Source organism: Micropterus dolomieu, linkage group LG10 (genome assembly GCF_021292245.1).
Source record: "Micropterus dolomieu isolate WLL.071019.BEF.003 ecotype Adirondacks linkage group LG10, ASM2129224v1, whole genome shotgun sequence".
In the NCBI taxonomy this organism is placed as follows: Eukaryota; Metazoa; Chordata; class Actinopteri; order Centrarchiformes; family Centrarchidae; genus Micropterus; species Micropterus dolomieu.
Window position 1 is genome coordinate 5,517,839 of NC_060159.1, and position 23,741 is coordinate 5,541,579.

A 23,741-nucleotide genomic window follows, 5' to 3' on the forward strand; every position below is an offset into this window, starting at 1 on the left:
AATGCCTACCAGGATGATGAGGGCCGTGAGGTTCATGAAGGGGAAGAACTCAAAGTTGAAGACCATTCGGTAAAGAAAGTAAGACACAATCAGCGAGCTAATGATGGCTATTATTGTCATTAGAGTGATGAAAACTGAGCGTGTGTACACACACATGACCAGAAGGACGATCACTATGGCTATGGCAGGATAAACTGTGTCTGTGAGGAGGTAGTCCTGAAAGAGGTCGTGTTTGATGCCAAACTCGATCCCTGTGATTGTGGTGATGCCGTCTGAAGAGTTCCAGTTCTCAAAATTGTCCAAGTAAATGTTCATCATAGACTCTCCTTTCTCTGTGGGGGAGAAGAGCATGCTGTATTTGAGCACAGGTGGAGGGTACTCCAGGCTCTTGGGACTAAGGAAGTCTTTATCCACCAGGAAGTGAAGGATTTGGTAGACAGCGTTGTACTTGGTGCACTTCCGGGGAACACTGGCACACTTCAGCTGGTCTTTCCGCCGCAGGGCCATGTCCCAGCAGTCAGGCGCCAGTGTGCCGTTGTGGTAGTACTTTGCACATGAGCGCAGGATCTTGAGCGTGTGCGTCACATCACGCTCTGTGATCTTCTGGCAGGACGACCTGTTGGTGAGCACGGCAATGTAGTTACCAAGTGTCCAGCTGGGGCAACAGGAGGCGTCATTGGTGCGCTGACAAAGACTCCAGTAGTCCCGATGGGAACGCACCTGGGAACAGAGACGAATAATAAATACACAGACAGAAAAGACATGAGCCAAAAAGTTATGTGAAGCTTTTATCAGTTATGGTGAAACTAATAATGTATCATTAACTAGTCTTGACCAGAGGATTGTGCTGCTATATACGCACCCTTGTGTTGTCCAGATTGCACATGGATTTGATGGCCTGAATACTCCACAGGTTCTTCCCCTCAGCTGATGTGAACACCAGTCTAGAGTAACTGTCACCTGCATGAGGAAAACAGTTTTATTACTCAAATGGGAAAAACCCTTTTTCCCGGAATAAACAAAGTTAGGAAATATGAGATAAAGACTATTCTACCATCTGACTGAAAAATATCTTGTGGTGGAAAAAAGCTCTTATTTATGCTTTGCAAAACAAATATGAAGCTATACCTTTGACTAATATTGGGTAAAGAGTGTATTTTCTAATAAACCAATCTCTTTTCTAATCAATTTTAACTGTAATCCCACTCAAAATACCAACCTATTAAAAGAGTAGCCCTTTAACCTTTAACTAACCCTTGTTTAAACAGACCAGTCTCTGTGTGAGATTAATTTGGGATTGCCTGAAGTCCTTTGGAGGTTTTGTGAGAATTTCAGAGAGCTACTTATCTGGTCTAAGTTGGATTGGTGTAATTTCTGTATTCAGACTCTTACCTGGAACATCACAGAAGAACTCTTTGCTGAAGTCCCACTCTGCTTGCCGTTTGTCTCTGTCAAAGTGTTCCTCGGGCCACCTGGGCTCTTGGTGACTACAAAAAACATGAAAGCATTAGCACTCTCTACATTACTCAGATGTGTTGATGTGTCCCAGGCTGCAATATCAGCATGACACAAAATGAAGGAAGCAGATTTGATGCTTATTAATGCAATAAGCAGCAGTAATGATGGATGACTCACTGTGGTACTAGGATACTGGTATCATTATTATAATAATCATAATAGTGGTGTAGTCTGAAGAGTTGGGGGGGGGGGGGGGGGGGGGGGGCAAGAATGATGCCGCAGTCATGTTTTTTGAGTAATGTAGTGAATGAGGATTATGGTTCAGGCAGGCCTACTGTCTGTGTGAATGTGTGTGTGTGGTTTTTTTTTTAAGAGGCTACATCCTCCGCTAGAAACAGGAAGGCAGAGTAATCAGGTGGCTGTGAGAGACTGAGGGGTTGATAGACAGAGGGGAAGAGGCAGGGAAGCTTGCTGACAGCAGCAGAGGCCTCTCGTACACCGTACGCACGTAAGTAGACAATTACATCCGCAGACAGACGCGTGGAGCGAGACAGAAAGGAAGACAAAGACAGCCACAGAGGCAGTAGGAGACAGAGAGGAAGATACAGGCTGGAGCTGAAAGGATTTTCTAATCAGCAGAGAGGAGCTACAACTAGAAATTCTAATCTTAACCACATGGATCATGGATAAAGGATACAAAATCTGATTCAGAGATGTGTGACCTTTTTGCAATGTCAATGTCATTTATCAGAGCCAAATAGGTGACTTAAACTAATGCAAATAAAGCCAAAATATGTTGCCATCAGTACTGTTTGTGCTTAATCTGACAGAAGCAGGAAAGAGACAGACACCAGACAGACATAAACATGCAAAGACCTGGTCTTGATTAGTGAAAAGGCTGACACACTGACAGAACGCAGTGGAGGACCTCGTGTATCCCCTTTTCTTTCAGGAGGGGATTCAGACTTCTGAGCATGTCAGTCAACAGTATCCTTCAACTCCCCCCCCGCCCCTTTCTCGGACCCTTCAATGACAGGGATTCAATTGTGTGCTGCATTTTAGCAGCCATATGCAACACTATATTGCTTTTGTTTGTAGTGCTGTTGATGTGAAAGAAAGCTCTACAAAAAGCAAGCATTTTGTATGATGAGTTGCTACATCCACAGTAGCCCAAAGGGATCTGAATTCCATGCAGTCAAGTCATTATGATTCTGGACATGTCCTTCAGATATTTTTGTGCTTTCCTAGACTATCAAACAGCTACTTCCTAAAATACAGGTCTTCAACGCTGTCAAAAAGAAACTAGCACAGTGTGAGATGTGTGTAGTTACTTTTTGGCCTGCTCATCAGCGTATTTAAAGGGGTAGTTGGCCAGTGTGGCTTTGTAGCCCGTGTTCTTCACCATGTTGTTCCATGTGACCAGTCGCTGGCCAATGGCTGTTCCCCGTGGCTCAAAACCCTTTTGGGAAGAAAGAAAGCAACAATAAGCAAAACAGGTTTTCATTACTTAAGCAAGTTACTGTCTTCACAATGCTGAAACAAAGTTTTGGTATAACTGATGTAAATTGATGTAGATTGATTGTCGTCATACAGTAGCTATCCATTCAACTTGAAATGTGCATGCTTCACTCCAAGTTTGCTTGTTCCACCCAGCATGAGCTAACAGAAGCGTACAAGGAAAGCATCACACATATCTGCAACTTTTGAAGTGAGCTGGGATGTCAACATATAAACAGGACCACACCAACTCAGTAGTCAAGGAGATCATCATGGGTCTGTACTCACCAGCAATGGGTCAGAGAAATCTGGCAGGTCAGGGACCAGGATGCCCACTAGGGCACACACCACGATGAGCACTGTGCACACCCCCAGCACCACCACTGGCCAATCAGCTATCAGCTCGGCATAGCTGGAAACGAGGAGATTTTAAGTTAGTGAACACAGTGATGACAATACAGGACCTGGGACAACAGCTTGCACAAAGTGTTTGGGATTGCGAGGACAGTCAACGCCATATAGTATGCGCCTCCAATTAGAGAGGGAACCAGAGAGACAGAGAAATTAGTCACAACATGACAAAAAGTTACGCTTGGATTTTGGACGCTTTGAGTCCCTTTTCCTTAGCAACTCAAATAGAACACGAGAGTCTGTTGTCACATGATCCCCATTTCGCTGATGAGTAATTACAATGGTTGGGAACAGGATGAACTTGTCTACTCCCTCTCAGCTATGCTTAAGGCATTTTCAGGATTAGAAATAGTGTTAGTAGCTGTCTCGGGTCTTTCTGTTTATGCTGAGAGTCACCGTCCTTATGCAAAACTCATAACACTAGTGGATTTTGTCCCTAAACCTTTCTGAAAGCTCTGAACAGACCTTAATCCTCTATTAAACAGTCTCCTGGATTAGATTTGAGAGAGAAGTCTGCTGCACTGTAACGGAGAGATGAGGAGACACAAGCTGCTGGTTAACAGAGGCCAGGTACAGACAGAGAAGCACAACTCCCATCGATAACTCTCATGACTCACTGGTAAGGAATGACGGCTCCACAGGAGCAGTGATAGATGGACGGCAGAAATAAAGGGAGGAGGAGAGAGTTTTGCAATACAAAGCATCAACACAGGAGAAACGATTTTTGGCAAGTCTTACCTTTTGGGGAATCGAAAGGGCCTCGCAGGGCTGAAAAACAAAAGGAGGGAGATAAATCAGGCTTACATTCTGAAGTCATACAGCCAATCAAAAACAGATTTGCAGAGCAAGAATGGACATATTTTCCCCAAAATCCCCTATCCTTTCTTTTTCCAGCAGCAGCATACACCTTTTATACCGGACCACGGAAAACCTTAAAACTGACATGGCTGTCAAAACCACTTTCCAGTGAAATTAAGAGCGTAGAGTACGTGTGTTTCTAATATACATGTGCCACATGCAGACAACTTAGGACATCCAAAAGAAACAAACATTTACGCTACAGATTGACACAAACCTGAAACTTCCTGTCTGGATCAAATTGACCTGAAGGATTTCTAAATGAACCCAAACCAAACTTGAAGCTTGAACCAAAATAAAGCCCCACATGTTCCTAATAACTGTTTAACAACATTTTTCAACCGGACCTAAACCTAAACCCATGAAGCTGCATGAGAAATGCAATACAACCTCACAAAAACCAGATCAATAAATACAGGATCTATCTGGACATCTCGTCAGCTCTTCCTGGGAGCGGTGGGGGAGCCTCCGGTATGCCGGGAGCAACAAAAGCCCCGGGTGGAGGTGAAGAGGAGGGAAGAAGAGGAAGTGAGAGAATTATATACAGCCACCTGATCACAGCGGGGCTGTGGGAGATAAATGAAGGGCTCAGGGGGATCTGGGATCTAGTCTATGGGGAGAGAATACAGAGGGAGGAGAGTGACGAAGAGGCAGTAGGTGCTGTGATGTCCTCAAATCTGCGAAGGCCTTGCAGCTCCAAAAGATTTCAATGTCTTTCCATTTACACCAGGTGTTAAAATGCAGTCTCTTCACCTCATTATGCCTGCCCCAGAAACCCTGCACCAGTGGCGGAGGTTTTAAAGTTGACATGGCAGAGGACAGAGGAGAGGAGAGTCTTCACTTCACTGTGACGGCATTAGAAACCACCCAGACTCCTTAGATGAAGGGCAGAGAGAGCAGATGGGCCACTCCTTGAATAAGACAAGACATTTTCAGACAAACTGCCAGAAAAGACATTTGTATAGATAAATGGTCTGCTTTAATAGCCTTAACTGAAAGCTAAGTACATTTCTCAGTGCATCACAGATTGTATTCACATCCCTACTGTACAGAAAGTGGCCTTAATTCCCCCCCATAATGGCACAGAGGAACAGGAAGTGAGGTCTGAGGTCGACCTCTGCTCTGCTGCAAAGAGGTTTTTGATGTTTTGTTTTTTGTTGTTGCCCGTTTTGTCGTCAAATTAAAATCTGTGGAATGTTGTAATTAGCGGTAATGGGAAGCACAAATGAACTAGAGCTACTGGCCAGGAAATCTACTCCATGCGGGTGGGTTGCAGGCAGGTTGTAAATCCTTTTTTAAGGTTTCAGTGGACACATTAATAGGACAGCCAGATTTCAAGTGGCACGGGATTAAAGCACAGTACAAGTACGCACAGACAAACAGCGGATCGTTTTTGCTACTCTGGAGATACACAGAGAGAAAAATGTTACTCGATAAAGTTATACATTAGAATCTTTTTCATTCTATCTCTGGGAGACTTGTTGATGATCTCAAATATACTTGTATATAATAATATTACCGACTTATTCCATAAGGTGGACTTCAATTTCCCTTCAACTGACTAAGTGACCTTTAACCTGGTTTAAACCAACAACGTCTAATGAAAAGCACATTGTTCCCGCCCTTCTTTGAACTAGCAGCCAAGGTAAAATTCTGTATTGCTAACATAATTCTTTTCACTGTGCTCTGTCTCTTGGCCTTCCATGTATGGCCTTGAACTGCAGACCTCAGGACACAGATATAGCCCAAAATAGAGGAGAAGAGTTATTGGAAATAGTTGGAAAGGATTCATAAAAGCGCTTTCAGGCATATCTATTTGTCTACTGAAGGTCTGTTTTGAATTTTGGTCTGTAGAACTCTGTGAATCCATTTCAGCCAATTGGACAGATGAGCAGCATATTTTTGCCATTTGGCCGCAGAATTTTAAACGACAAAGATGAGAGAGATCAAGAATCCCTCAAGTGAACAGCAAATATTTATTCCCTTTTTCTAAAACTCAGGTGACCTTTTCGTAGTGGGTTTAGGTAAATTTAAAATCTGGCAAGTTGAGAACAACCTTTGTCCCGGAGACAATTTGTCTATAGTCCACAAGACAAAGAAATAAGCCAAGAATACAACACCATCAGAACTTATGCACGTGGAAATAAATGGAGAGGGTAAAGAAAACGCTACAGAGGGGCGGTGGGGTGGTTGGTGGTTAGCAACAGAGAGAGGTAAGTGTTGACAGATAATCACGGAAGCTCTAAATTCTGCAGGATGACAAGCCGCCGTGTCAGGTTTCCTCCCCGACTCTCTGATCACTTCTGCTCACGACGCCTCTAAAGCACACTCTCGCTCACTCTGTACATCCAACTTTCTATCTCACTCTCTTTCTTTCCCTGGCTGCTGCCCTCTCTCTTATTTTCATTCCATCTCCCCTGGCCCTGACTAACCTTTCAGTGTTATTCTATTTACCAGAGGGAGAGTGTTTCTGGATCACTGGGCTAATTAATAAGGTAAACACAGGCCACCGGCCGCTCACTCAGCACTGTGCTGACAGAGGAGAGAAAGAGAGAAGCAGTTTGGGACTGTGTGAGTGAGAGACTAAGCTGTGTGTATGTGTGTGTATCCGCTTACACACTGTGCAGTTTTGGGACGTCCCAGATGAAAGCTGATGATCAAAAGAGAACTGTGGTGATATTTCTGGCCGGTGATCCAAAATGGTGGTCCAAGACCGCACAGTGAGAGATGTACAGCGATGGCTGATTCAGAGCTTTACAGCCTGAGTATGCTTGAAATTACCTAATGTGTATGGAGTTTGTTTTATATTATTTTCAAAATATGCTTTTATTGTCTATTTAGATCATGGTGCTGTGATTTATCAGACCTCTATTGCACATCTGCTGTGCGACAAAACTAATATCATACAGTCTGACACAAACTGTCACCAAGATTTTAGTAAACCCATCTTATATAGTGTAACATGTAATAAACCTGCAAAATCACCTTAAGTGAGTGAGTGTGTAAATAGGAATATAAGCTATTTGTAGGTCAGACATCATTTGTGTGTAGAAACTGTCCTCTGAAATGAATTCTCTTTTATTGCTCTTTTTAAAATTTCATATTTTTCCTCAAACATGAAAAATTCTGTTTCAGGTTTTTTTTTTTTTTTTTTTTTTTAAGGTCAAGGTTTTGGATGTTGTTTGAAATTTCTGAAATTAAAAGACCAAAGTACAGGTGGTACTGAGAACATTTCTTCTGAATTCCCTACACCAGGGAACATAAGGTATTGAGCTGGTAAATGTGACCATATTTACCCATGAATGTGTATGTGTGTGTGTTATTGTACAACAGTATGTATGTGTGCTGGAGGGGGTGGAGGTTGATGGTCCAGAGGCAGGGGAGGGGAATAAGTGTCAACAGACGGGCGGGTAAATATTTCATGAACAAGGCCTTCAAGTCGGAGCAAGAGCAATTAGTGTCACCCGTCATGCTGCCGGGCCTGCCTCGCCCTGATTAGTGCCTCGCTGGAACGCTGCACACAATTAGAGGCTCGACCGAGCCATGAAATAGGTCCAGGAGACCAGTGCTCCCCATCCAAATAACATCATGAGACTAGTTAGGCGGAAAAATACTGCACTGTGCCTGATAAGTAAGCCTGAGCGTTTATATTTATACATAGACTCTTACAGCTAAAGCAGAATACAGACAGGGATATTAACAACCCCCCAAAGTGTATGCTAGGATGACATTAACAAGACTGTAAATATCAAATAGGCCCATAGGGGGTACAGAATAAAATTACATCAGTCTTAAAGGTTTCTGAAGTACAATGAACTATTTTTTGTTTGCCTATATTCACATGCATTTAAATTTAAGTAGGGCCTTTTAAGCAACATGTGACAAATGAGTTGTCAAACAAAAAGGCTTGAAAATGAATTAGGATGAAATTAGTGGAGCAGCATTTCTGCAAACAAGTAATAAAATCCAACAGTGTAAACTCTCTCATAGCTATAACTCTATACATAAGACACTATGTGTATCCAAATGTTTCCAATACTTACCTCAATACACCTCTCGAAACCAAATCTAAAGGCCAATGCTGCATTATAAAAGCAGAGAAAATTAGTTAAAAAGCTAGATGTTCTGACGTACATTCGCTTAAGCAGAAACACAGTGTGATTCATGGGGCATCATGTTTCTAACAGGCCTCCAATAAACACTGGAACAGGCATGTGTTGTTTAAACACAAAGTTTAAATGGAGGTCAGATCGGGACACGCTCATTATCAGAGAGCCAGAGACATGGGACATTTCATGGCTACATACCTGCTATGTGGTGAAAGTTCTATTATGTTTGATTATGTATTTAATGCTGTGAGAATCAAAGCAAAACCCCATAGTGAAGGTATCTGCCCCCCGACCACTTAAATGAATTCAATCAAAAGTAAACAGAAGGAGTTCTACAGAAAAACCTAATAAAAGTTAACACTATTGCTGCAAAGCGCAAAAGAATAGAAGCTGTGCTAGTAAATGATTTAGTATCAGATTATCATCTTGATTTATTTTGTCTAACTGAAACCTGGCTGGTTCATGAAGAATGTGTGTGAATCCACTCCCCTGAGTCATATTAATACTCACATTCCTGGAGGCAGCGGCCCAGGAGGTGGAGTTGCAGCTATCTTCTGCTCAAGCCTATTAATCAACCCTAAACCTAAACCAAATATATAACTCATTCCAAAGCCTTGTTCTCAGTCTCTCACACCCAACCTGGAAAAACACAACAGTCAGCTCACTTTGTTACAGTGTACCACGCTCCTGGTCCATATTTGGAAAGTTTATCTTAATTCTCAGTTTTTAAGTAATCATTGCAGGTGATTTTTATATTCATGTGGACGTTGACAATGTTAGTACTGCGTTTATCTCATTACTAGACTCTATTGGCTTCTGTCAGGGTGTTTATAATCCCTCTCACTGTTTTAACCCACCCTAAATCTTATAGCATTAGAGCTGCAACGATTCATTGAGTAATCGATTAGTTGTCAACTATTAAAGTTATCACCAACTATTTGGATAATCAGTTTGAGTCATTTTTTTTTTTTTTTTTAAATGATTTGATTCCAGCTTCCTAAATGTGAATGTGTTGTGGTTTCTAGTAAAGTAAATATCTTTGGGTTGTGGACAAAGCAAGACATTTGAGGACGTCATCTTGGGCTATGGGGAACACTCAACAACATTTTACACTTCTTTTTTTTTTTTTTACCAAACAAATAATCAATTAAACATGAAAATAATCGACAGATTAATCCACAATGAAAATAATCATTAGATGCAGCTGTATTACTGGACAACACACCATTAAGTAAATAATCCCCCAATAAGTGTCTATCTGACAGCGTTGAAGCTAAATTTAATACAATCAACATTTAATTCAATGCTGTTTCTCAATATAACAAGACTCTTACGCTAACTTCACTCCCTCCCAAATTGATGATCTTGTTGATAGTGCTGCAGGCTCACTGCAAATGACACTCAACTCTGCTGTCCCTCTAAAAAAGCTGATAATAAAACCAAGAAGGTTAGCTCCATGGTGAAACTCCCAAACTCGCAAAGGTAATAAAGCAAACATTGTGGAAACTTGGGAAAAAAAGTGGCGTTCCACCAATCTAGAAGAATATCAATTAATTTTGTGCTTGGACCAATCCTGTTCACCTTATACATGCTTTCTTTTACCCATATTATTAGAAAACATTCCATAAACCCCTTATTTCCATGACTTTCTCATGTATAATTGGGTGAGATAAGAATTTCCTCCGCATCCTGTTTGGAAGATAACAAAATGTTCTCAAACATGCAACATGTTTGTAGGTCAGGGATCCCAAACAGCACCAAAACCCTTGTTAAAGGAGCTGTATGAAAGACTTCCCCTCTAAAGCCTAGTTCACGCTACAACATTTTAAGCCCAATTAGCAGGTCGCCGAGCTCGGCGACTGTCGGGCTGTGATCAGGGGCATAGGTGTCACTTACACTGGGGACACTTCCCCACCATTTTTTGAAATGGCTGATTTTGTCCCCATCACTAAGTAGTGCAACAAGAAATGTTAAATAACAAATTAATTTGCATAATAAGAAACATCTGCCAAATGAGTAAATGTAATAAGAAACATGCCATGCAAGGTAAATATCTAAGAAATCAATGTGCATTGTCCAAGAAAGTAACTTAAGCTAATTTCTGATCACTGTTGTACCCCTTGATCAGGGGTACAACAGGGGGCAGCTACTTTTCACCGCAAAACACTTCTTACTCTCCTCCAGCTCTCTCTGTAGCTCAGACAATCCCTGCTACCTGCGTGTGCTAATCCATTCTTTCACCCATATTCTTTGTCTTTATCATTGCTATCTTTAAAATAACAAACAACAGCTGTTTCATGTGTTTTCTTGACAAAACATGGTTTCGAGACCAGCCGTTGGGTGACAGTGTCGTTGTCAGCTCATGTAGTGCACTGAAAGTCATTTTTAAAAAATGATCTATATAATAATATCCAGGGCTGGAACTAACAAATATTTTTTTTGTTGATGAATCAAGAGATTATTTTTGCAATTAATCTATTAATTGTTTGTGTAATAAGAAATACCATCACAATTTACTAAAGCCCAGGGTGACAAACAGCAAATGCGAACACATTAAGAGCTGGAAATAGCAAATGTCGAATCAGAATCGTCAAGTCCTGCCTATAGTCGACTGATAACCGAATCATGTGTGTTTTTGAGCGCGGCAATTGCGAGCAGGGGGCCATAGTGGCTCCCCTTTAATCCTAAACTGCAGAGCTGCAGTCTCAATTCATTCAACTTACACTGCAAATTTCCAGCTAAACTGAGGCGCGGGTCTATTTCAAGTAGCCGGCTATTTAAAATGATAAAATATTCTTGGTTCATCAACGGAGATAAATTAACCTAAACTCTGCACAACACCAGTGAAGCTGGGCTCAGCGCAGACAAACCGTTTTTTTTCAACGGAAACGGCGGTTCCCTGAACACCCTGCTGTGTACGCAAGCGCACTGAATTTTCCTGCCTTTTTAACACGTTGTGTTTACAAACTTGTGGCAGCTGATTGGGTAACACCTGAGACACGCCCACCGAACGGGAGATAACATACCTTGCAGAACGTTGCGCAACGCTGCAAGGAAACATGTCGATCAATCCAAAATCCGGTGCAAAACGTTTTGAGATTGAACTCGCCCCTGGTGCTCGGCCTCTTCAGCCACTACACACACACACACACACACACACACACACCCAGGGTAAGGGTTACAATTTTGGATTTATTCACGCACTTATTTTCTTTTTACATGTTTATTTACAGTATTAAATGTTGAAATGTATATTGTAATAGGCTGTATATTAACTTATTGGGAGAAAACTGTTAGTTCTATTTAAAATCAGATGTTGAGCAAACCATATGCATTTTGCTTAAAAAAAAAAAACAACTATCTATCTATATGGAAAATGGAGGTCAATTTGTTTCGTGTGTGTGTGTGTGTGTGTGTGTGTGTGTGTGTGTGTGTGTGTGTGTGTGTGTGTGTGTGTGTGTGTGTGTGTGTGTGTGTGTGTGTGTGTGTATCCGCTGGTGTTCATGCCCTTTTCAGGCTGCACCTGCCAGTCCCCTGAATTCTTGGAGGTGAAATACGGGCGTGCACAAATTCCAGGCATACAGGAGAGATTTCAGCACTGTAGCCAATACTTACACGCTGTCAGTCAGTGTGATGTCTTTATTATGGCTGCTCCTCGCCTCATCTTTACAACTTTATGCTCACAAACCCAGTCCCGTGCAGAGGCAGGGGCAGCGGATACAGAAACCTCCTGAAAGATCTTTATATAACGTCATCATTTTTTTTTGTTTTTTAAGTGGTCAGGTGTAAGAACACAAAATATTTATCCTATGCTATTAAAACTGTAGCCATTTCTGTGATTTGTCCAACTTTCTACTACAAGGCAAAACATAGTCTACATCTGATTGGGAATGTGCCTGGTCAGAAATCCTTCTTAACCTGCCAACCTTACACTTCGTGGTTGAGTGCTACTGTAAGCAAGCCAGCTTTTAGTGGGTGTGTGTGGCCAGTGAGAACAGCAGGGTTTCCTAAAGGACCTCCAGAGGTGGAACCAATGGTTTTCACCTGCTGCTGCACCAAAGATACTTCATATTCCTCCCATAGGCATCTGCTAATGCTGCTTGCTAAAAAAGCACAGACAACAAGACAAAGCTGTTGGAGCAGGACTCAAACATGGTCACTGTGAGAGAAACCAAAACCAAAGAAGTACAGGGACTACAGTACACAGAGGCATTTGGTTCAGCCCAAAACAGAACCCCACCTCTTCAAATACAAAGCACATTTATTTTAGACCATGAGGATAAACTTGGGAGTCGCTCCTGCACAGTGAATTCCCCTTTTAAAGCAAAAGCACCTTATTAAAACAAGATGAGTCACTTAGCAATCATTTAACAAAAAGGTTTGTGTTGCACCATCCACTAAAAGAGAAGGATGCATGTCTAGGCAAAGGCAAGTCCTACACTTTTACAGACATAACAAAGAACCTCAACACTTAAAATCAGCTCTTTGCCATTGTTTCCATTGAAATCCAGTACACTGGAGCCTAACAATGATAAACATACTAATACTTATGGACTGCACTGACAAAAAACCCCTCAATGTAATAGATGGAGGAATGTGCTCCATCTAGTGTTGACTCAGAAACTACCTGTAGCTTCACTCTGACTGTTCTGGATCTCAATCATTAGTAGAAAATGTAGATAGAGAAAATGTAGAGGTCAATTGTTTTTTTTTTTTGGTAAAAAGGTTAATTTTTCCCCTCTGCACCACTTTACTTACTCCATTATTACCTCATCGCACCACACCATCAATCTATTCTCCTCTCTGCTTTTGACTCCAGGCCGTCTGAGGACATGATAGCCGCGGGGTCAAGATTTATTCTTTTTCCTTTGCTTAGACACACGCTCTCCTTTTTTCCTCTCATCACTTGCTAGCCTTTGTCTGGAAGATTTTCTTTCACTGATTTCTTTGGTTTTGGAGCATCGCTGAGCCATCTCAGGTTTGTCTGGTGATATAAAGACACCTGGTGTAGCTGACAGTTGCTCTAGTTTCATTTATCAATCCTAATTTAGAGGAAGATCAGCTGTATCTCATTAACAGGAAATGGAACAAAGATGATATAAGATGCTATTTCAACCGAGATGATTTTAGGAAACCTGGTCCAAGTTGGGGCCTTGCGGCCAGGAACCTTAATGATGATGGCCGAGTCAAAACCTGTCCTCCCTACTTCCTCAAAGACAGACGCTGTGTGCGTGATAGGAAGGGAGAGTGCTGGGGGTGGAGGGGTCTGGAAAATTCCAAGAAGAGGTTCACAAAGTGTGCAGAAGAGGAAATAGTGGTTCAAAAGAAACTTGCTGTTTATCTGAAAAACGGGAGTGGTCTGGTTCTGAGCTGAAAATAAAACCTGTTATATTAATGCATTACATAGATGCATGTACTCTGTCTTCCATTAAGAAGGAACATCAACTCTCTGTAAACTAAATGGTAAGTTCTATAAACAAATATAAAGAATTATATGCTATGAAAAATACTGATCTACTGCACATACTACAGGTGCATTCCAGTGAAATCCAAATGAAGCCATGTTGATTTAAAACAAGTCTTAACTAAATATTGACCGTTTTAACTGATCTCTAGCTAAACTTTAGCTGAACTTGAATTTTCCCTTTAAAGCAGTATTTCACTTTGGACCACTTTCAGTGCTCTGTGGGCCCTTGCTTTGTTTTAAAAGTTAGGAAAATTGTGATGGGAATATTTTTCTTTTTAAGATGTAATCAATGCTTTCAATGGTAATAAAAAACATTTGTTGCATTTCTAGAAGCAAAGAAATCCCAAGTTCTGCTATTTATTTTTGGGTCCAGGAAACTAGTGACATTTACAGCTAGGTAGAAAAATTAATTTTATCTGTTTTGTTTGAGTTTTAAATGTTTTAGGTACTCTTTTCTGGTTTTACAATTTCAACTGTATATTAAAAGTAATGTATTTACTGTTTACACTGTATATATTCATATCGCAGCAAAATAAACCGCAAAATCAACAAAAAAATACATTCTCTTGAAGAACTACTTGAAAAACCTGCTTGTACACCCTCCAAGACACTCTTAAGAACATCTGTGGATTTCCACACAGCATTTAGAGAACTAGTAATTCACTGACTGACTGTATTGCTGTCTTGTGGTAGAGCTGGTTAGGTTATTTTAGTGTGGTGACGATGTTTTCGGTCAGTTCATTTGGAAGAAGAGTAAAGGCTCGTTTTGTACCCCCCCCCCCCCCCCCCCTCCCCCCCCCCCCTTTTTTTTTTTTACAAACTGCCACTGCTCATTTTACCTGTAAGCCAGCTGCTGCTGCAACGACGAACGGCTCCTGTTTTGGACTGAGTCTCGCCTTTCCTAAAAGGCAGAGCAGACAAACGCTCTGTTTGTGGGAATCAACAAAAAGACACTGGTTCTGTAATTGCTGTTTCAGTGTCTTGGAGGCTCCTGCAGCATGTCCTCCCGTGTTTTATGTTGTGCATGCAGCCGGAAAATTTTGTGTAAATCATCCAATAACTGACAACGTCCACAAATTATAACTCAGTACAACCAGTCAGTAAAACATTTATTTAGCTAGTCTATAAAGTACACCCCCAAACTGATCAAAGAAAATAAAGCCCTACAAACCCAGGTATATTTTGCCAGAGTCTGGACACATGCAGTAGTTTATCCCCTTCAAAAGGCAATGATAATCTTAACCAGGCAGCAGCAGCAAGCAATCCTTATTCAGCTGAGGCCTTGCTAGCTGCTCAGCCAGCTTATGAGAAGTTATGACAACGCTGTGCTCACATCAGGCTTTGATCCTGTTTTATGGGACAGCATGGGCCTTTGATCTGGTGTGGCTATCTTTACGGGCTTTGCTTCATACTCAGAAACTATACCATAAGACTGAGGGGGGTACAGAGACAAATGAAAATGGCTACAAGACAGAAAAAAAGCCACAGAGTAAGATGGAGAAGGAGGAAACAGCAGGCAGAGAGCTGTGGGGGGAAAAGCAGAGGGAACAACAGGAGAATAGTTTGGTAAAGAGGGACTAAAAGACAAAAAGGCAGAATCGTGTGCTAAATCACCGCTCTAACTCACGTGCTTCATTTCTACTGCTTCACCCTGTCGCTATCCCTCCTCAGGATACTGGCAGGGTAGGCCAAAACGTTTAACATTTAAAGGACCTCCCACCACACAAAACCTCAAGGTTAAAGGTACCCTATGACGTTTTTTGACCACTAGTAGCGCTATGGAGCAATGTTTTTACGAGTGAGTCCTTGCTTTGTTTGTAACACTTCTCTGCGAACTGTATTACTCTGTTAGAACTTTTTTAATTTTAAAAATGGCAGCAGTAAGGTATCAAGAAATGTAGCAATATGTAAGCAAAGGCAGGGAAGAAGAGGACTACAAGCCAGAAAACATGGACGTAAACACAAATTCAAATATATTTTAAAAAATCAGCTTTGAAAATGTTTCATGAGGTTAGATCTCAAGGAATCAAACAGTGCCTGTTGTTGAGTAACACTGAATGTAAACAGACCTTTCTTTGTTTCCAAGAAAACTCCACGTTGCGCCTATAATGTTTGTCGAGCACCTGCTGCAGAGCATCAGGAAACCTGATTATGAAATGTACACGTATATATTGTATGAATTAACTATTTATAAATTTTAACTACCCAAATGGCTTTTTCCAGATGTCTATGAATGTGTTTATACGCGTTTCTGGAATGCATTAAAATTACTAACCAGTGTTATGACAAATCTCAAACTGACTTTTAATCTGCAAAGGGAAAGCATCCACATCGTTTTCCTAGTTCCCTTTAAACCCAGAACATCGACAAGATATCAAACTCTTCCTAGAAGCCACGCATGTATATATTGGTTTTTGTATTGAAAATGTCAGCATGCATCACGCATTTATCCTTGGCTAACCTTGTAGCTCCATGTGTTCTCCTACAGTACAGGGAGGATTAGACATGCAGGATGTCAGTAAATCTCACCCATCCATCAGAGAGCCTTGACACAAGCCCCAGGAGCCATAAAATACAAAATACACATACATACGCAGACACTCTCTCCCCCCCACAGATGCAATCTTCCTATTTCAGTTAAGTTTTACAACATAACGTTCACTCTTGTCGTTTAGGGCAACAACAAGTTACTGAATTCAACAAAGAATGATTTTTTTCCTTCTATGTATAAAAAAAGCTAAAAGAAACAAGAGAAATGAAGCCTGCAGGCTTTTAAAAGACTCAGATTGCTAGTTTCTCTCATTGCAAATTAACTGTCAAGGTAACTTTAGCGTCACCATTTTACAACCAGCAGAGGTGTCTCTTTGAGAAGTAACCCACCCACCACCACTCCCCATATCATTGTTCTATACTTCAATATCTTATTTTTATCAACAGAATAATTGCTGCAGAATAAACTGCTTAATTCTACTGCTCCAAAATACTTGGCTAAATGTCTAAAATGTTAGTGTAAAAGTATTTTTAGCTGTCTTTTTGACCTGCTTCTGTTGGTCCTGTATAGAGGTATGCATGAGGGGAAAACACTGTTCAACACTGCAAACCTTCACTGCCTGAGGGGAATGAAAATGGACGTGTAGGTGTGCGATTTTGTGCGCGATTTTATGTACCGCGTTTCTCAAAGATAATGAGGTGAAAAAACAGAGTGTCACCCTAAAGAGTGACGTATGTGTGGTGTCGACGCGTCGTCTTTATAAAACACGGTAAATCCTATTATTCCCAATGCAGCTCCTCACTATTATATTGGAACAACACTGAAAAGGGCAGATTGCTGCCACTTGATGCTAACAGAGTATTCGAAAATAATTTGATTTGTACTGGGGAGAGGTGAAATATGGGCATTTTCCCTTGTTTTAGGAAGAAACATTTAAGACTCACAGCTTTTACAGTAGGTATCCATCAAGGAGAAGCATCATAGACCGTCAAGAAGCACCGCCTTATTTGGTCGGGGAGACTGAGAAACCGGCCAATTCACCAGAGCTAAAGGCCTCGCAAACAGTTGTTATTCTTGATAATGCGCAAAGCCTTGTCAAGCTGACACCCTGAAATACAGAGCACACAGATCACTTTCAGACAAACCCTTGCTGGTTGAGGCTTGCAGCTGTCTGACAGCGAGCAAGAGATGGAGAGAGACAAAACAAAGGAGGTAAGACAAAAAGAAAGAAGAAACGAAAAAGAAGAAAATCTGGAATGTGCTGTTTTGACAAAAACAGCAACGAAATAAAAGCAAAGGCGTGGCACTGCTCATGAAGATCAGAGAGGTCAACACTATGCAGACACATATGGCCCACCAAAAATGTTCAGACCCATCCAACTGATAAAAAGTTGCTAAAAACGTATGATGAATTGCTCCGCACTTTGCAGTTGTCATGTTTTCATACAGTTCTTCCCATGTGTCATAGCAACAAAACCACCTGCTCAAAATAATAAAAGCTGACCCTTCCTGAGACAGAGTCAGTGGGAGTGAGAAACAGGAATTCTTGCTATCTGACAAGGCATGAATCTTAACCAAACATGGGGTTGCCATAAACAACCAGGGCTGTTGCGAGAGGCATCTGCGAAGAACGCAGAAACTTTTAGCTCCAGGAGAGCAGAGTGTGAGTGGGGGGTGGGGGTGGGGGGGGAGAATACATGACGTGACCCCCAGATGGAGTGTCAGAGAGCTGTTTGGTGGTTAGTTGCTGGGTCATCAGTGTAGGTAGAAGCGGGTTAGCTGAATCTCAGGTGCTCTTCAAGCTACACATACTCTGTGTTAACGCTTACTCTCTCCTGACTCATTCTGGACAGCATCTACTACAAGTGTGCACTTAAAGCCCCCCAAGTAAAGCCTGGAAACTGTAGCTACGGTCTAAGTGTGCATGCTTAGCTCCAGATTAACACCTCTGGGCCTGCATTCTGAGGGCTTTGCTCAATGGCAGCGATTGGTTATCTTCCAAAAAGTCAAAAGGTCAAGCACAGAGACAGACCGAAAACATTTATGTTCATTTGTGAATACCAAAATGTAATACTACTAATTACTTTTATGATTTTACCAACCACCCTGCCTTTAACACACGCCGAAGTGTACAACAGAGCAAAAGAGCTGGAATCAAATTTAACACATTCATTGTTACAGCTTCTCAAAAAAGTAGCCACGGGGAGAAGGGTTCCAACATTTCCCCTGTGCTGTGGCTTAAAGGCTTTCACCTGAAGCCTTTAAACCTGCTGGCACACACTGAGCTGACCCGGGCCAAACAGCTGACAACCCAAGGACACACTGTTTCCGTCCGATCTTAAATAATACACATAAAATGGCTGTGAGAGATAATCTTACAGCAGAGACACAGACGTGGTCTTAATACTTTTAACAGACCCAGAGAGAAAAGAGAGACAGATAGGCGACGGACAGCTGAACCATTTTTTTGGGAGGAGGGGGGGCGACTGCTGAGTTGTGCCTCGGGCTTTTCCTAAGATTTGGTTTATTTTATACACGGATAAAGACCCAAAGGCTTTTGATCGTTCTCAAAATAGAAACGTTAGGAAACAAAGTACAGGCTAATCTTGGTAAATGGATTAATGTTTTGTGAAGCCGAGAACAGGGGCATAAAAATCCCCTGTTGTGAAACGCACATAAAAAGGTCTCCCCAAAGAGCTAATGTTACAACCTATCAGTGTGTGAGAGATGTTAAGTGTGCTGTGATCACAGATGTAATCCCTCGGCTAATCTGGCAGATCACAGGCCTGAGGCAGATCAAACTGATATCTGACACCATCTTGTCTGACTCCATCCCCTCAAATTATCGAGAGTATTAGGAATATATAGTGTCTTGGGTTTATGTCCATGTGTGAGTGTAAGTTAGATTTAACTACCACCAAACTCCAGCAGCCCTCAGCACAGCGTTGGAGCACAGGAGTAAAAGTGAGACAAGGTCTGAAGTTTTTTGTTAAAACTACACGGCTGAGACAACTATATCGTTTCCTACGTCTAATCTCACCATCTGACACACACACACACACACACACAAAACACTAGTGTACAGGAAAGGGGGGAGATGGGGATGCGGTCTTGGACCAAACCCCGGCCCTGTAATTCAAACCTGTCATCGCTGAACAAGACGGACCTGTTTGGTAAATAAGAGAGGGGTTCAACATTAGAGACGGAGAAGTCCCACGCCACATCTGCTCTCCATTCTGATGTGGAACAAGAGACGGAGGAGGGAGGGACAGAGAGAGTGAGCGAGAAAGAAGGAAAGAAAGTGAGTGTTAATAGAGTGAGAGAAAAACTGAGAATAAAAAAAGAATGTAATGAGCAGCAGGTAAGAGAAAAAAACCCACAGATGCCAGTGAATGCATCTAAATGCCAGCAACACAATCCTGTTCAGTCTCTCTCTGCCCACCCAGGGTTTAATTTGCCCACACCAGGTTTGGTCTACGTTCCCGCTGTGGCTGCACAAACCTCATCTTTCAACGCCACCCACAGCGTCCCGCTTTTCTAATGAAAATTATGAGGGGAGATCCAGCTTAATTTCAGGAAGGAAAATTCCATGTTGAGAAGTAAGAAGAAATAAAGTCTCATGCAAATCAGATTCCCTGCAACGAACTGGAGCTGACGTGAGTAAATAATTACTTCTGCAAAAAGGTTTCACCTCCTGCCCACCCTTCTCTGTGGAGATGGCAAATATAGGCTATGCTATTAGCTTATGCTAATGATTATGCAAGGCATTAAATTCCAGTTTCAAATGCAGTGGAAGGCCTGTGGTTTTTGAGTAAAAGGGAAAGAACCAACTCACTGTATACGGCTCACTTGAGGAAAGAAAAAGCTGCTTGCATGTAGGTCTCACTTAATTTTAAGAAAAACTTTCAAAAATTCCTTGCTCATCCTGTGGTTAAACTTTGCTTTGGCTGTTTGTATCCTAGCAGCAAGGAGGGTCTAGCAAACACAAACAACAACAAAAAAACACTACTGACCGCAGTACACAAATAAGCGTCAATATTACCATGAACTGACTTTTATACACCAGCATCCTCTGACAAGGAGGTCAACCACAGGCCAAAACCTGAGCTACTGTATGTCATGGATCTGCTTCAGATCTCCACACAGGAGCTTCACCTGTTTCCAGAAGCGTATGTTTGTGGTGAGGGATTCAACTTCATTTGAACTGCATTTTATAAATAGTTAAGACAAAGAGATCCGCTTACCCCTGCAGTCTAGAGACAGACCACATACTCTACAGTGGCCAGAAAAGAAAAAAAATTGGGTTTGAGGGAACAATTCAGGCCTGTCACAAAATGTTTCAAGCGTGGTTTCCCCCTTATACAAGGAATACTCAAACATTTTAGTACAAATAAAAACTAGGTTTGTACCCTAAGCTTCATTCTAAACAGGACTTGATGGTATTGTTTTTTAAATGGCCATACTCAAGTTCTTTGTTTCCTTGATTTTGCAACATTTTTGGGAATAAGCAGTTGCCTGTGTTCTTGTTTTGAACCATACCTGCTAAAGATATATTGGTGAGAGCTAGGTATTAAGCCTTCGCTTTTGTAGTACAGACTGAAATGTGATGGTAGCACATTTGAGTATCAAACACCAACAGCTGACATAAACACTTGGTCAGATTCTTAGTTCGCATATTCTCTGATTACATACTTTCTGATTTAAATCAATCAATCATCATTTGACTGTATTTTATCTAGTTTAAGTCTTTATGTAGTATTTAGTATATACTTTATGCTGTTTGCTATCTAAACATAACTCTGGTATTGCATTGGGGCCATTATCTAATAGTGGATAGTACTTTTGTAGCTAGAGGTTAAGATTGGTATATGGCTTGCCTCTTTAGATCACTGCATGCACTTTAGCCAATTCTATCTATAACAAAAAAACAAGAACGTATGGTTATTGCTGTGGCTTTAAGCACAAATCTAAGGGCTTGTTTCATTTTTCCAGAAAATACCTACTTGACATGAGGTGTCTGGAGCAGCAAGGACAAAGGCCTACCTGACCATCAGTTAGTTAAATCATTTAGTGAAGTCAGTTTTCTTTCATATAACCCAAAATCACAACTCACAAATGTGCCTTAAAAAGGGCAAAGGGCTCACTATTACATCAAAGGCAAACTTTAATTTGCTGTCATTCCTCAACCACAGTGATGTAACCCCTGTAACCATTATTGGCAACATACAATGACGGGCCTTTATTTGAAGAAAACTGTTTGTAAAATAACCTTCCTGGCATTGCTCTAAAATATTGCCCATATGCTGTGTATCATGGTCCCTAACAGCTGTATTCCAGGCCAAGCGTGATCCCTGAACATAGACGTGACATGTTATCAAGCACGGGGGCACAGGGATGGGTTATGAGGGCCTGGAGGGCTGTGAGAGACCTCCTGCTGCACAAACTGGGGATATGTTTGGGGTCAATAAACACACAATCTTCCACACACATACGAGCTAAATCACAGTCAAACAACAGATGTATACTCTTGGTACACAATATATACAAGTATGTATGTAAGAACAAGTATGTAAGAACTTAAAGACTTTCAAAGAAACAAAAAACATACTTATGGACCCTCATTGAGATAAAAAAAAAAAACTGCAAGACATGCACTAATGCTGCCTCTAACTATTTCTCAGCTGAATCAGTTGTACATCAGGGAAATACCAGAATGCTAACATTAAGTTTTGCAAATAGATACTGAGCAATGCTTTTGAGTAAACACAGACCTAATTTAAGGAAAAAAACATCACAAAGCCTTTCTCTCCTCCGTACCTGATTCCAGGCGTCTGGTTCTGGAGGTGCTCCTGCCAGCGCTGGTGATGGTGGTGATGGAGACAGAGAGGGGAGGATGGATGAGGAGGAGGATGGGGATGGGAGTGAGTGTATGTGCAGGCAGAGAGGCAGCACGGGCAGGTGGAAGTGCTTCCTGGGTGGGGAACGGAGCCGGGCCCTGGGCCTGTGCCTGGGTTCTGGAAGAGCGGGCACTCCTGCTGTCCACACGGGCAGCACAGGGTGGAGTGGAAGTGACAGTGCTGGCAGCAGAGCGGCAGCGGCTGGAGAGGAGGGGAGGAAGAGGACGGGGAGAGAGCGGTGGGAAGGTGGCGTTTGGCCAGCCTCTGGGAGTCTATGGTGGCGGGGGAGGAAGAGGCAGCAGAGGATGGGGGAAGGTTCCTCAGGGAGCCGTTCTGTTTGGCCACACCTCCATTTTGGCTCGGTCTGTTTGTTCTCTGGACAACATGTGAGCTCTGCTGCTTCTGCTGAACTTTAGACGCTGCATCCTTCACTAAAACATCCTCGTCTCCATCTGCTGCAGGACAGTCTCCATTAGAGGCAGCTGTGAGAGGGTCCAGGCTGACTGGTGTGCTGGTGTTTGAAGGGGCATTTCCGTTGGCGCCGAGGGGATGGTGCCCTCCGTTGCTGAGAGCCAGAGGGTCGGCACTTGCATCGCTCAGGGCCATGGTCCTCTCCCAGCAAGCCTGGCAAAGACACTGTCACTCCTCTGTGGGAGAAGAAGAAAGCAGACAGAAAGAGAAAGATGTTTAGGCTGAGTTTAACAGCACAAAATAGAAGGATAAATGCTAAAAGCACACTTGTTGATTTATAAAGCACATGCACTCTGTTAAAAACACAGCCCTGTGTTTAGAGGTCAAGTCTTAAACTGCAGTATGTTGGTCAGAGATATAACACAAGCGATCACTCATCACAGTCTTCTCCACTTTCATATTAAAGGAATAGTTGAACATTTCAGAAAATTTGCTTGTTCGCTTTCAATACGTCTGCCTGTCTGCTGAATGTTAGCTTAGCTTTGCATAAATACTGGAGGCAGGGGGAAAAAGCTAGCTAGCCTGGTTCTGTCCGAAGGCGAAACAATGAGCGGAGTTTTGAGATGGATTATTTCTTGGCTAGGAGAGTCTCAGGAACTCACTGCTCCTGTGCAAAAATAGTAACAAATGAAAACCACATAGTTATTTTTACACTTAGGTTTATAGATTAACATCTGGGAATACATGTTAATTAATGAGCTTTAGAGATGCTAGACAGAGCCAGGCTTTTTGTTTCCCTGTTTCCAGTATTTATGCTAAGCTAACTGTCTTCTGGCTCCAGCGTCATTTTTAAACAGACAGATTCTGATCTCATCTTTTCCCAAACAGCTTTATCAGTTCTATGTCTGTTAATCTTATGTGAGAGGATCCAAATCCAAAGACAGAAAGAAAACGATTGTAGAAAAGCTGTGAAAGCAAGCAGAGAAAGAAAAGGCGATAAAGAAAGTTTGTGAATGGTCTCAGCTGACCACTGATCCCGTTCCCACAGAGGGCTCGGCTGGACAGGACACAGAGAGGAGGACTGGACTACACCCAGGTAAGATGCTGTGCGCATGTGGGATCTGATAGTAAAATAAACAAGT

At 42.0% G+C, this 23,741-nt stretch overlaps 1 protein-coding gene across 5 annotated transcripts in view; it reads right to left on the reverse strand.

Moving 5' to 3' along the window:
• Positions 1-23,741, reverse strand: part of disp1 (dispatched homolog 1 (Drosophila)) — a 90,575-nt gene that overhangs the window by 6,544 nt on the left and 60,290 nt on the right. For all 5 annotated transcript variants that reach the window (XM_046060206.1, XM_046060203.1, XM_046060208.1 and 2 more), the window contains 7 exons: positions 22,109-22,835; positions 4,105-4,134; positions 3,244-3,367; positions 2,790-2,917; positions 1,393-1,487; positions 863-960; positions 6-720 (listed from right to left, as the gene is read on the reverse strand). In XM_046060206.1, the coding sequence (XP_045916162.1) occupies positions 6-720; positions 863-960; positions 1,393-1,487; positions 2,790-2,917; positions 3,244-3,367; positions 4,105-4,134; positions 22,109-22,794 (1,876 nt within the window). In that variant the 5' untranslated portion in view covers positions 22,795-22,835. The remainder of the gene's footprint in view (positions 1-5; positions 721-862; positions 961-1,392; positions 1,488-2,789; positions 2,918-3,243; positions 3,368-4,104; positions 4,135-22,108; positions 22,836-23,741) is intronic.